This window comes from Bos taurus, chromosome 28 (assembly GCF_002263795.3).
Source record: "Bos taurus isolate L1 Dominette 01449 registration number 42190680 breed Hereford chromosome 28, ARS-UCD2.0, whole genome shotgun sequence".
NCBI lineage: Eukaryota > Metazoa > Chordata > Mammalia > Artiodactyla > Bovidae > Bos > Bos taurus.
The window spans coordinates 40,442,626-40,454,765 of NC_037355.1; the positions used below are offsets into that span (position 1 = coordinate 40,442,626).

A 12,140-nucleotide genomic window follows, 5' to 3' on the forward strand; every position below is an offset into this window, starting at 1 on the left:
GAACAAGCCACTTAATCTCCCTGAGGGTTGGTCCCATTTCTACACGATGGAGATAAGGACAATCAAGTAGTTCTGTTTAGGATGAAAAGAATAATATACGTAGATCATCTGGCAGAGTGCCTGGTACATGGAGACAGCTCAACAGATTCCAGGGGGGAATTAGGCCAGGCCAGGGGTGAGGCTGGGTCCAGGGTAGTGAGGGGGAAGTCTGTGTGCCACCAGAGTTAGGTGGAAAGGACAAGAAAGGACACAGCCCGTATGCTACTAGACGGTATGGAACTAGGTGCCTATGTGCTGTTAGATGATGTAAAGGCAGAGGAGGACTACCTACTCGATGTGCTCATGCATTCTTAGATGATACAGAGCTTAGATGATGAGCTACCAGATATGTCTATGAGCTATCAAATGACATTACCCTAGAGGAAATATCCCTGGAGCACCCATTGCTCTGGACTAGGGAGCCTCAAAACTTTTTCTATAAAAGGCCATATAATAAATATTTTAGGCTTTGCAGACCATATGGCCACAACTACTCAGCTGTACTTAAGTAGCAGAAAAGCAGCCACAGACACTGTGTAAACAATCGAATGTGTGTCCCAATAAAACTTTATTTGTAAAAGCAAGTGACAGGCCAGATTCAGCCCATGGGTCATAGTTTGTAGACACTTTCCTGACAAGTGCAGGTGGCTGAGGGAAATGAAAGCAGTCTCACTTTGCTCACCAAGGATCAACAGAATCTCCTTCCTAACAGGCGGGTACTGAGCCTGAAAGCAACTATAAAGCCATTTCCCTCGTCCCGCCCATCAAGGAGTTCACAGAGGGTAGCCTGCTCACTGATGGCACCAACTACACTGCCGATTTATGTGTTTCTGGTCAGTCCAACAACAAACAGATGACTCATTCAGGGACAATCCAGTATCTATTGAGAATTAACGGGCGCCAGGCAGGTTTGCTCTAAAAACTGCACACGGTAGGCTTTCAATAAATAAACAGAACTCCTCTCCCCTTCCAAATTCCTTTCTGCTCTCTTCACCAGGGCCCAGAAAGGGCTGCCTCCTCCTTATCTGAGTGATGGCTGGCATGAAAGAATAGGTCACAGTAGTGGGGGCAACCATGACATAATTCCTTTCTCTGGTTCTGATACTGGGCAAAAGTGATCACCTCTTGCTAAGCAATTTCCCACCTAAATTGGTTTCAAGTCATTAAAAGCTGCAGCACTCCCAAGGAAAAAAATAATAGCAGCTCTCTGAGGTTACTCACAATATCAAGCTCCTTGACTTTAGCAGCAATTAGACATTGTTCCACTACCAAGCACTCTGGAAATGGACCCAGGTCACCAATGAGTAACTTGAAATTAGAAATGGGAGCATCCTGCTTTTGCGAAGGCAGTTTCCTTTGTTATTCTTTGGGGGCATCCAGTCCTCATCTTTGCCAGGCTGCCTGCACTGCACCCAAGCGAGTTCTGTCTGGGATTTGGAGAAGTCCCGCCTCCCTAAATACCAAGACCATGCTCATATTTCCCAGGATGCTGGATTTTTCCTTACAGTTTCTAGATTCAAGATACGACCCTCACTCAGGGCATAACCCTACCTAGTCAAGTCTGCCAGGGATTCACAAGGCATTTGAAGCCATAGTCTGGGGGGTGAGGGCAGTTCCATAAGGGCAGGAGACAGAAAGAGCTTCAGATAAGCATGTAGGCACAGTAGCCACCCAAACAGGCACTTATAGAAGGCGGGTTTGGGAATGAATCTGAGCATTCCTTGCTGTAAAAAAACGCAGTGCACTCTACTTTCTGACAGTACCATAAACTCACTTATATGACACCAGTTATAAAACCCTTAACATTTGCCTAGTGCTGACAGATTGTTTGTTTGTTTGTTTGTTTTCCTTAAAGATCCAAATGCAAGAAGGAGATTTGTGACCTCCAAGGCTGCTTGGGGTTTATAAAAGGAAGGTATCATAAAAGCAACTCTGTATTGGAAAAAGATTAGATTCTGTACCATGAAGCTTTAGGCATTTATAAAGAATGCAGAAGGCAATGGCACCCCACTCCAGTACTCTTGCTTGGAAAATCCCATGGACGGAGGAGCCTGGTGGGCTGCAGTCCATGGGGTCACAAAGAGTCGGACACAACTGAGCGACTTCACTTTCACTTTTCTTATTTGCATCTTCCACCAATTATTCTTTAATATTTTTTTTATTCATGAGTAAGACTCTAAATATCATCAGAGGATGATGTAAATAGGATGATGGGAAGATGCTTCTCTGAGGACCCATTTCCAGATTTATTGTGCTCCAGAGGGCTTTATTGGTGGTGTCTGCCTTCTTGATGTACTCCAGGAGTGAGAGAAGTCATGTACCTGGGTGCCTGCAAGGAGAGAAGGGAGCTGGCGTGCTCTGGGAGCCAAACTCTGCCTGGCTAGCCTGGAATTATTTATCTAAAAAAAATAGGTAGGTGCAAAGAATAAGAATAATCACAAACTTTGGTTCATAATGAGAAATAAGAGATGAAAACAAAAAAAACCTGTGAACTGTAAAGCTAACACTGACCCTGACTTCAATCCAATAATATACTTCTCTCCTTCATCTTGTTCTGCCTCTCCCATGTGTAGTAACCACTACCCTGAGTCTTATATTTTACCTTACTTAGATGTATGTATGCCAGTGTTTTATACACTATGCCAAAGAATGCTCAAACTACCGCACAATTGCACTCATCTCACACACTAGTAAAGTAGTGCTCAAAATTCTCCAAGCCAGGCTTCAGGAATATGTGAACCGTGAACTTCCTGATGTTCAAGCTGGTTTTAGAAAAGGCAGAGGAACCAGAGATCAAATTGCCAACATCCGCTGGATCATCGAAAAAGCAAGAGAGTTCCAGGAAAACATCTATTTCTGCTTTATTGACTATGCCAAAGCCTTTGACTGTGTGGATCACAATAAACTGTGGAAAATTCTGAAAGAGATGGAAATACCAGACCACCTGACCTGCCTCTTGAGAAACCTGTATGCAGGTCAGGAAGCAACAGTTAGAACTGGACATGGAACAATAGACTGGTTCCAAATAGGAAAAGGAGTACGCCAAGGGTGTAAATTGTCATCTTGCTTATTTAACTTATACGCAGAGTACATCATGAGAAATGCTGAGCTGGAGGAAGCACAAGCTGGAATCAAGATTGCCGGGAAAAATATCAATAACCTCAGATATGCAGATGACACCACCCTTATGGCAGAAAGTGAAGAAGAACTAAAGAGCCTCTTGAAGAAAGTGAAAAAGGAGAGTGAAAAAGTTGGTTTAAAGCTCAACATTCAGAAAACTAAGATCATGGCACCTGGTCCCATTACTTCATGGGAAATAGATGGGGAAACAGTGGAAACAGTGGCTGACTTTATTTTGTGGGCTCCGAAATCACTGCAGATTGTGATTGCAGCCATGAAATTAAAAGATGCTTACTCTTTGGAAGGAAAGTTATGACCAACCTAGACAGCATATTAAAAAGAGAGACATTACTTTGCCAACAAAGGTCCGTTTAGTCAAGGCTATGGTTTTTCCAGTGGTCATGTATGGATGTGAGAGTTGGACTATAAAGAAGGCTGAGCACTGAAGAATTGATGCTTTTGAACTGTGGTGTTGGAGAAGACTCTTGAGAGTCCCTTGGACTGCAAGAAGATCCAACCAGTCCATTCTGAAGGAGATCAGCCCTGGGTGTTCATTGGAAGGAATGATGCTGAAGCTGAAACTCCAGTACTTTGGCCACCTGATGTGAAGAGCTGACTCATTGGAAAAGACCCTGATGCTGGGAAAGATTGAGGGCAGGAGGAGTAGGGGTTGACAGAGGATGAGATGGTTGGATGGCATCACTGACTCAATGGACATGAGTTTGGGTGGACTCTGAGAGTTGGTGATGGACAGGGAGGCCTGGTGTGCTGCAGCTTATGGGGTTGCAAAGAGTTGGACACGACTGAGTGACTGAACTGAACTGAACTGAAGCGGTTGCTATGTTGACTGTTATTTTCTATCAGTTGACCCATGTGAAATTGCTTTTAATATTCTTCTTTGGGGCTTCCCTAGTAGCTCAGCTGGTAAAGAGTCCACCTGCAGTGCGGGAGACCTTCCCCTGGAGGAAGGAATGGCGGCCCTCTCCGTATTGCGGCCCAGATAACCCCACGGACGGGGGAATCGTAGTCCATGGGGCTGCACAGCATCAGGCACAGCTGAGCAGCTGTCACTTTCACTCTCCTTTTACCCAATATTTATTCAGTTCCGATTCACCCACACGATCACATGAGGCTGTGCTTTAGTCATTTCCCTGCAGGTCTAATGTTAAAACTTGTTAATGCTCATTTGGACTGCTTCCAGAATCCTGGCTCTATAAGCAATACTACTACTACTACTACTAAGTCGCTTCAGTCGTGTTCGACTCTGTGCGACCCCATAGACGGCAGCCCACCAGGCTCCCCCGTCCCTGGGATTCTCCAGGCAAGAACACTGGAGTGGGCTGCCATTTCCTTCTCCAGTGCATGAAAGTGAAAAGTGAAAGTGAAGTCACTCAGTCGTGTCCGACTCAGCGATCTCATGGACTGCAGCCCACCAGGCTCCTCCGTCCTTGGGATTTTCCAGGCAAGAGTACCATGGCCTTTCTTTTTTCTGAGGTGCTACAGAAGTTTGTTTGGGATGGATACATAGGAGTGGAATTGCTGGGTCAGTGGGTATGAAAAACTCCATTTTCTAAGAGAATGACAATTTGTTTTCAAAGTGGCAATACTGAGTACACTCCCACCAGCAATTAACCACCTGCTACTCAGTCCTCTCCACCACCTCTCCTTTGGGGCAAGTCTAGTTGATACAAAGTGATATATCTTTATGGTCTTGATTTTCATTTTCTGGAAACACTAATGACTGAACATCTCTTCACATGATTACTGACCATATGTGGTACCTCTTCTGTGAAAGTCCTGTACAAGTCTTTTGCTCATTTTTCTATTAAATTGTTTGAACTTTCCTTATTCGTTTGTAAAAGTTTTTCATGTAATATCCATATAGGATATTAACCCTTTATTGGTTGCATGCACTGTAGATACTCACTCCCAGTGTGTGACTTGCCTTTTTATTTTCTTTATAAAGTGTCTTGTAACGCACAGAAGTTTGATAAAGTCAAAAGCGGCATCTTTTCTTTTAGAAGTTCTTTTTGTAGCCTTGTTGCAATGAATCTTCATAAGCATCCCGTTTGGATGGGCGTATTGGCTCTCCATGAGAGACAAAGAAAGCAGAGAAGGGAAACTCAAAGGCCATTTGGCTCAAGTCTTACATTTATAAAAGGCCTTAAATCAACTTTGTATTCATTATCCGCAAATGAGGTCACCTACAGCCACAAAGATCCACTGTCAGGGGTGAAAGAAGACTCAGCAGCTCGAGGTGAGAGCACCGTATTTCTTTGCACACGAGGACATAAGAAGTTTTAATAAACCTTGTGAGCAGAGGACTAGCACATCTATGCTGCATTCTATTATTTTTGTTATGATATCCCTTGCTTAAATATAAACATTTCAAATCTACCACAACATGTCCTTCTAAATGTTTCAAGTGTCTAAAGAGACCCCCCAAACGGGAAATTGACCAGGCTTCTCTTAACACCCAGAGATTTGACAAGAAGACCGGGTGCTCCATGTAAACATCACTGGTGAGCTGTGGAACTGGGATTCACACCCACATGTGCCAGGCTCCAGAGCCCAGACACTCTCTGCTGCTTCACTTTGCTAAACGACGGGGAAAAGCCACCCCAAGCTGACTGCCCCGTGAGCATGCAGACCACAGGGACTCCTAGACCACGCAGAGCCCTGCATCAAGACACCATGCCAGGAGCCAGGCTGCTGCTTCTGAAGCAGGCCTCAGGCTCTGCCTCTCTCCCTGGACCCATTCTTGAGAGGGGTTGGCAAACTACTGAGGGCTTTTCTCATCATGAAGAGCAAGGTGGGTAGACTCTAGTGGCCTTGAAACTTTCTGGAGTCTCCCCCTTATACCCACTGCCCTCTGCAGTAAGGCCAGGGCATGTGTGTGCTGCTCAGCCATGCCAAACTCTTTGTGACTCCATGGACTGTAGCCCACCTGGCTCCTCTGTCAATGATATTTCTCAGGCAAGAATACTGGAGGGGTTGCCATGTCCTCATCCAGGGGATCTTCCAGACCCAGGAATCAGACCTGTGCCTTTTGCATCCCCAGCATTTGCAGGCAGATTCTTTACAACCGCACCACCGGGAAGCCCACAGTAAATCCAAGGTTCTGCCAAATGACCAGGGATGTAGAACACAGGTGCGTGCATGCACATGTGCATATGTGTGAGCATTAGTGTGTGTGTGTTTGTGTAGTGGGAGCACGTGCATGAGTGACTATGTGTGAGAGCCTGTAGGAATGTTCTGCAGAGGTAGCATCGATGGGTAGGGAAATGTAAGACACACTGAGGCAGGCTGGATGCATGTGCGTGTGTGTGTGTGAATGCGTGTGAATGTGTGAAGATTCTGCAGAAGTGGTGGGGCAGGTTGAATAGAGAACAGAAGGGAAGAGATGCTGAGCAAGATGGGCTGGATAGAGGTCTACCCAGAGAGACAGGAGTGCTGGGCGCTGTGCACATCTTTCTTGTGTTGTTCACTGATGACCAAGAGTAAGTAGCCTCTGTACGCGAGGGTCACTGAGAAGAAGGTGCCACCACCCGAGACATCCTTACGATACCTGCCTTCATCCCACCATGACCCCATGTTCTGCAGCACGTGGCGGATAAACACCAAACCCCTCAGTCTGGAACCCCAGGCATGAGAACCTAATGAGGAGTGTGACCCACGTCTGATTCTCATCTGCATAATGGGACAATCACGATGAATTTGGGTCCCTGTGGAAACTCATTGAAATAAGTTAGCAACGTCTAGTCATCTCTGCAGAACAGGTTCATCTTTCCCACCCATCCTCTCTGGCGTGGGCTCTTCTCACGCAGTGCTCCCTCAGTTCCACCCCGCCCCCATTCAGTCTCCATGCTGGGCTTGCTGTCCTGACAACTGTCTCCCAAGCACACCTCTGCTCACAGTGGTCCCACATGGTGCCCACCCTTCCCTGAACCCTGGCCTACCTCCTCTCCCTCTCCCCTGGTCCTCTGCGTCTGCTTTTACTGAGTGTTCTTACTTGGGTGGGCAGACCCCTCTGTACCACCATCCTATTAGCCCAGGAAGAGGGAGATCCAGGTCTTGGGCTTAACCTCCCTGCCCTTCCCTGATCCTTTGAAAACTTAGAAGGGCCTTAAGTTTCCCTCTGCCAGCCCCTTGGCATCTCCTGCCAAAAATTGGCATCTACCTGAAGAATGTGAGCCTTTTTACCCATATGTCTATGAAAAATGCCTGTTGACGCTGCTGAAGATGGGTCACCCTGCAGGTGACAGGGATACTCAAAGGAGATGCCTCTAGGAGGGTGTCTCCTACCGCAAGGATGACAGTCCTTACGGCCCCTGTCACAGCACACACATGCCTGGGAGGCCAGCTCCCACCTACCTTCCTGATGCCTTCCGAAGGACTGGACACACAGTTGTCAGCCCCTCCATTCTTGCTGATGGTCCGCCAGAGCTCAGCAAACGTGCTGTCTTGCTCCAGAGGGTTGGTGCCCTTGGCTCGGAAGTACTCGTACACAGCAGAATCCCGGACAGTGCCGTAGGACATCTCCACTTGCTTGGACAGGTCCTGGAACGTCCTAAAACACAACACGGATGTGAAACATGGGTATACAGGGCACCCTGTTGGGACCCACACGAGGCCCGCCTGAGGTGGGAGCCAGGTGCGGCCCACTGTCCACATCCCTCACTCCCAGACCCCAGTGGCATGAGGCCCACGGCCTGGAACGTGACTTGCCAGGATCCCATTCTATCCAAGTCACTTTTCTTCACTGTAGATAAATTCAGTAAGGCCATGAAATGCCTAAAACCAGGTGCTATGCTGAGCCACTGAGCCTAAGAGACAAAAGGATGAATAAGACATGAATCCTGTCCTTGAGGAGCTTAGAGTTTAACTGTAGAAACACATAGGCAGACCATCATGACAGACGAGTGACGGTGTCACAGGAGGCTGTACCCTGAAGGGCTCCAGCTCAAATGCCCACAAAAGGAAAGAGAAACGCCATGGCAAGACCCAAAACAGTGACTGGTCTCTGACACTCAGAGCTAGTGTATGGTGGGCACACACTCAGAGATTGTGCCCATGAAGAGGCATGTCTCCTCCGAAGCTTGCAGCTGTTCTGAAATTCCACCCAACTGTTGCCTTCCAAGCATCTACCCTCATTGCCAAATTCAGACTTAAATTGAAAAAAGTAGGGAAAACCAATAGACTATTCAAAGAAAGTAAAAGTGAAGTCCTTAGTCATGTCCGACTCTTTGTGACCTCATGGACTGTAACCTATCAGGCTCCTCCAACCATGGGATTTTCCAAGCAAGAATGCTGGAGTAGATTGCCATTTCCTTCTCCAGGGGATCTTCCTGACTCAGGGATCGAACACAGGTCTCCTGCACTGCAGGCATCTGAGCCACCAGGGAAGCCATTCAGGTATGACCTAAATCATATCCCTTATGATTATATAGTGGAACTGACAAATAGATTCAAGGGATTAGATCTGACAGAGGGAGTGCCTGAAGAACTATGGACAGAGGTCTGTGACATTGTACATGAGGCACTGATCAAGACCATCCTCAAGAAAAAGAAATGCAAAAAGGCAAAATGGTTGTCTGAGGAGGCCTTACCATAAGCTTTCGTAAGAGATATGAAAAGAAGAGAAGCAAAAGGCAAATGAGGAAAGGAAAGATATACTCATTTGAATGCAGAGTTCCAAAGAATAGCAAAGAGAGATAAGAAAGCCTTCCTCAGTGATCAATGCAAAGAAATAGAGAAAAACAATAGAAAAGGAAAGACTAGCGATCTCTTCAAGAAAATTAGATATACAAAGGGAACTTTTCATGCAAAGATGGGCACAATAAAGAACAGAAATGGTATGGACCTAACAGAAGCAGAGATATTAAGAAGAGGTGGCAAGAATACACAGAAGAACTATACAAAAAAGATCTTCATGACCCAGATAACCATAATGGTGTGATCACTCACCTAGGGCCAGACATCCTGGAATGCGAAGTCAAGTGGGCCTTAGGAAGCACACTATGAACAAACCTAGTGGAGGTGATGGAATTCCAGTTGAGCTATTTCAAATCCTAAAAGATGATGCTGTGAAAGTGCTGCACTCAATATGCCAGCAAATGTGAAAAACTCAGCAGTGGCCACAGAACTAGAAATGGTCAGTTTTCATTCCAATCCCAAAGAAAGGCAATGCCAAAGAATATTCAAACTACCACACAATTGCACTCATCTCACACGGTAGCAAAGTAATGCTCAAAATTCTCCAAGCAAGGACTTCAACAGTATGTCAACTGTGAACTTCCAGATGTTCAAGCTGGATTTAGAAAAGGCAGAAGAAACAGAGATCAAATTGCCAACATCTGCTGGATCATCAAGAAAGCAAGAGAGTCCCAGAAAAATGCCTACATCTGATTTATTGACTATGCCAGAGCCTTTAACTGTGTGGATCACAACAAACTGTGGAAAATTCTTAAAGAGATGGGAATACCAGACCACCTGACCTGCCTCCTGAGAAATCTGTAATGCAGATCAAGAAGCAACAGTTAGAACTGGACATGGACCAACAGACTGGTTCAATTTTGGGAAAGGAGTATGTCAAGGCTATATATTGTCACCCTGCTTATTTAACTTACATGCAGAGTACATCATGAGAAACGCTGGCCTGGATGAAGCACAAGCTGGAATCAAGATTGCTGGGAGAAATATCAATGACCTCAGATATGCAGATGACACCACCCTTATGGCAGAAAGTGAAGAGGAACTAAAGAGCCTCTTGATGAAAGTGAAAGAGGAGAGTGAAAAAGTTGGCTTAAAGCTCCACATTCAGAAAACTAAGATCATGGTATCTGGTCCCATCATTTCATGGCAAATAGATAGAGAAACAGTGGAAACAGTGACCGACTTTATTTTCTGGGCTCCAAAATCACTGCAGATGTTGACTGCAGCCATGAAATTAAAAGACGTTTACTCCTTGGAAGAAAAGTTATGATCAACCTAGACAGCATATTAAAAAGCAGAGACATTACTTTGCCAACAAAGGTCCATCTAGTCAAAGCTATGGATTTTCCAGTAGTCATGTATGGATGTGTGAGTTGGACTGTAAAGAAAGCTGAGCGCCAAAGAATTGATGGTTTTGAACTGTGGTGTTGGAGAAGACTCTTGAGAGTCCCTTGGACTCTAAGGATATCCAACTAGCCAATCCTAAAGGAAATCAGTCCTGAATATTCATTGGAATGACTGATGCTAAAGCTGAAACTCCAATACTTTGGCTACTTGGAACTGACTCACTGGAAAGACCCTGATGCTAGGAAAGATTGAAGGCGGGAGGAGAAGGGGACGACAGAGGATGAGGTGGTTCGATGGCATCTCTGACTCAATGGACATGAGTTTGAGTAAAGTGTGAGCGTTGGTGATGGACAGGGAAGCCTGGTGTGCTGCAGTCCATGGGGTCGCAAAGAGTTGGACACGACTGAGCAACTTAACTGAACTGAACTGAAGCATCTCCCCCTAATATGTTTTTGAATAAAGAAAGGAATTTGGGTTTGTATATGAGCTTTCTTGACTCTGGAGTGTTGATGGTTATTCAAATGGTGGTGAAGATAAAGCAAAGCACCTCTGAGAGCCTCCGTCTGTTGTCCATGGAGGAGAAGCAAGCCGCTCAGGCCAGGTGCACGGTGCAGGGAGCAGGTGGGTCAGGAATGCCCATCGGCTCCAAGGAGCAGAAGGCTGAGCTGCGCCTTCTTTGGAGTAGGGAGCACGAGTCAGACCAGGGAGGGCCAACTGGGCTGAAAGTTTTCATTTGACACAAGATCAGCAGTACCTGATTCAACGTGCTGATAGGATAGAATTGCAAAAATCATAAGGCTCACTGATGAGCCGGTCTCTCTCTTCAGGCTCCAACTGGATCCCTCTTTGCTTATTTATCTGTCTCTCCTTTTCATCAACCAGAATCATCATCCCCACCACTCACTGAGTGGCTGTTTCCACGAAAAGACCCAATCATTTCAACCTGATCCACACAACCCTCCTTCTTCTGAGCTCATCTTTGGTTATTGCATCTGCGTCCACATGACCCCAGAGCTAAGGTTAAAATGAGAGATTGCACAGGATCACCATTTGTGGCACCAGACCACAGAGCTCCCTCTGTCTGGAATCCCTTTATCTTGCTCATCCACCTGATACACTTCTGCAAACCCCTTGAGGTTCCAGCAGCCGCCTTTCCCTATGGGAAAACATCAGCATCCCTCAGCTCCCTGGCCACCTCTATACCCTGTGTGGTTTCTATGGCAGTAAGAGCTCACCATGACTACAGGAAAATCACAGCAGAGTGCGTAATGCACGGGCTCTGAGTCCAGTTACTTGCCTTGCCTCTCAGTCCCATCAGAACTAACACTGAGGGCCCTCTGTTAGTTAGCTGGCCTCTCTGAGCCTCAGTTTCCAAGTCCTTAAATAAAAAACAAAACACAACACACACAAACACAGGATTAGAAGTAGAGCCCATAGCAGAGGTTGCTGTGAAGATGAAATGAGGTGACGTGTGTTCAGTCCTTAGAGCAGGGACTGATGCAAACTCAGTGGCCGTCACCAGGAGCAGGTGTTCTGTGCTATTATTATAGGTCGGGGTCCTCAGTGTGTGTGTGTTCTGTCTCTCAGTCACGTCTGACACTTTGCAACCCTCTGAACTGTAGCCCACCAGGCTCCTCTGTCTGTGGGATTTTAAGAATACTGAAGTGGGTTGCCATTTCCTCCTCCGGAGGTTCTTCCTGACCCAGGGGTCGAACCTGTGTCTCCTGCATTGCAGGCGGATTCTTTACCTGCTGAGCCATTAGGGGTCCTCAGTAGACGGAGCCCAAGCAGCTCCGTATCTGCATCCTCAGCACCAGACCCAGGGCTGCAGCCAGCCTGTGCAGCCTGCACACAGAGGAGCCAGCAATGCAGCTAGCTTTCTCCCGTTCTGGAGAAACCCTCCATGGAATTCCTTCAGG

At 46.4% G+C, this 12,140-nt stretch overlaps 1 protein-coding gene across 5 annotated transcripts in view; it reads right to left on the reverse strand.

Moving 5' to 3' along the window:
- Positions 1 to 12,140, reverse strand: part of GRID1 (glutamate ionotropic receptor delta type subunit 1) — a 685,448-nt gene that overhangs the window by 38,296 nt on the left and 635,012 nt on the right. For all 5 annotated transcript variants that reach the window (XM_024986927.2, XM_059882689.1, XM_024986926.2 and 2 more), the window contains one exon: positions 7,534 to 7,729. In XM_024986927.2, coding sequence (XP_024842695.1) covers positions 7,534 to 7,729 — 196 coding nt within the window. The remainder of the gene's footprint in view (positions 1 to 7,533; positions 7,730 to 12,140) is intronic.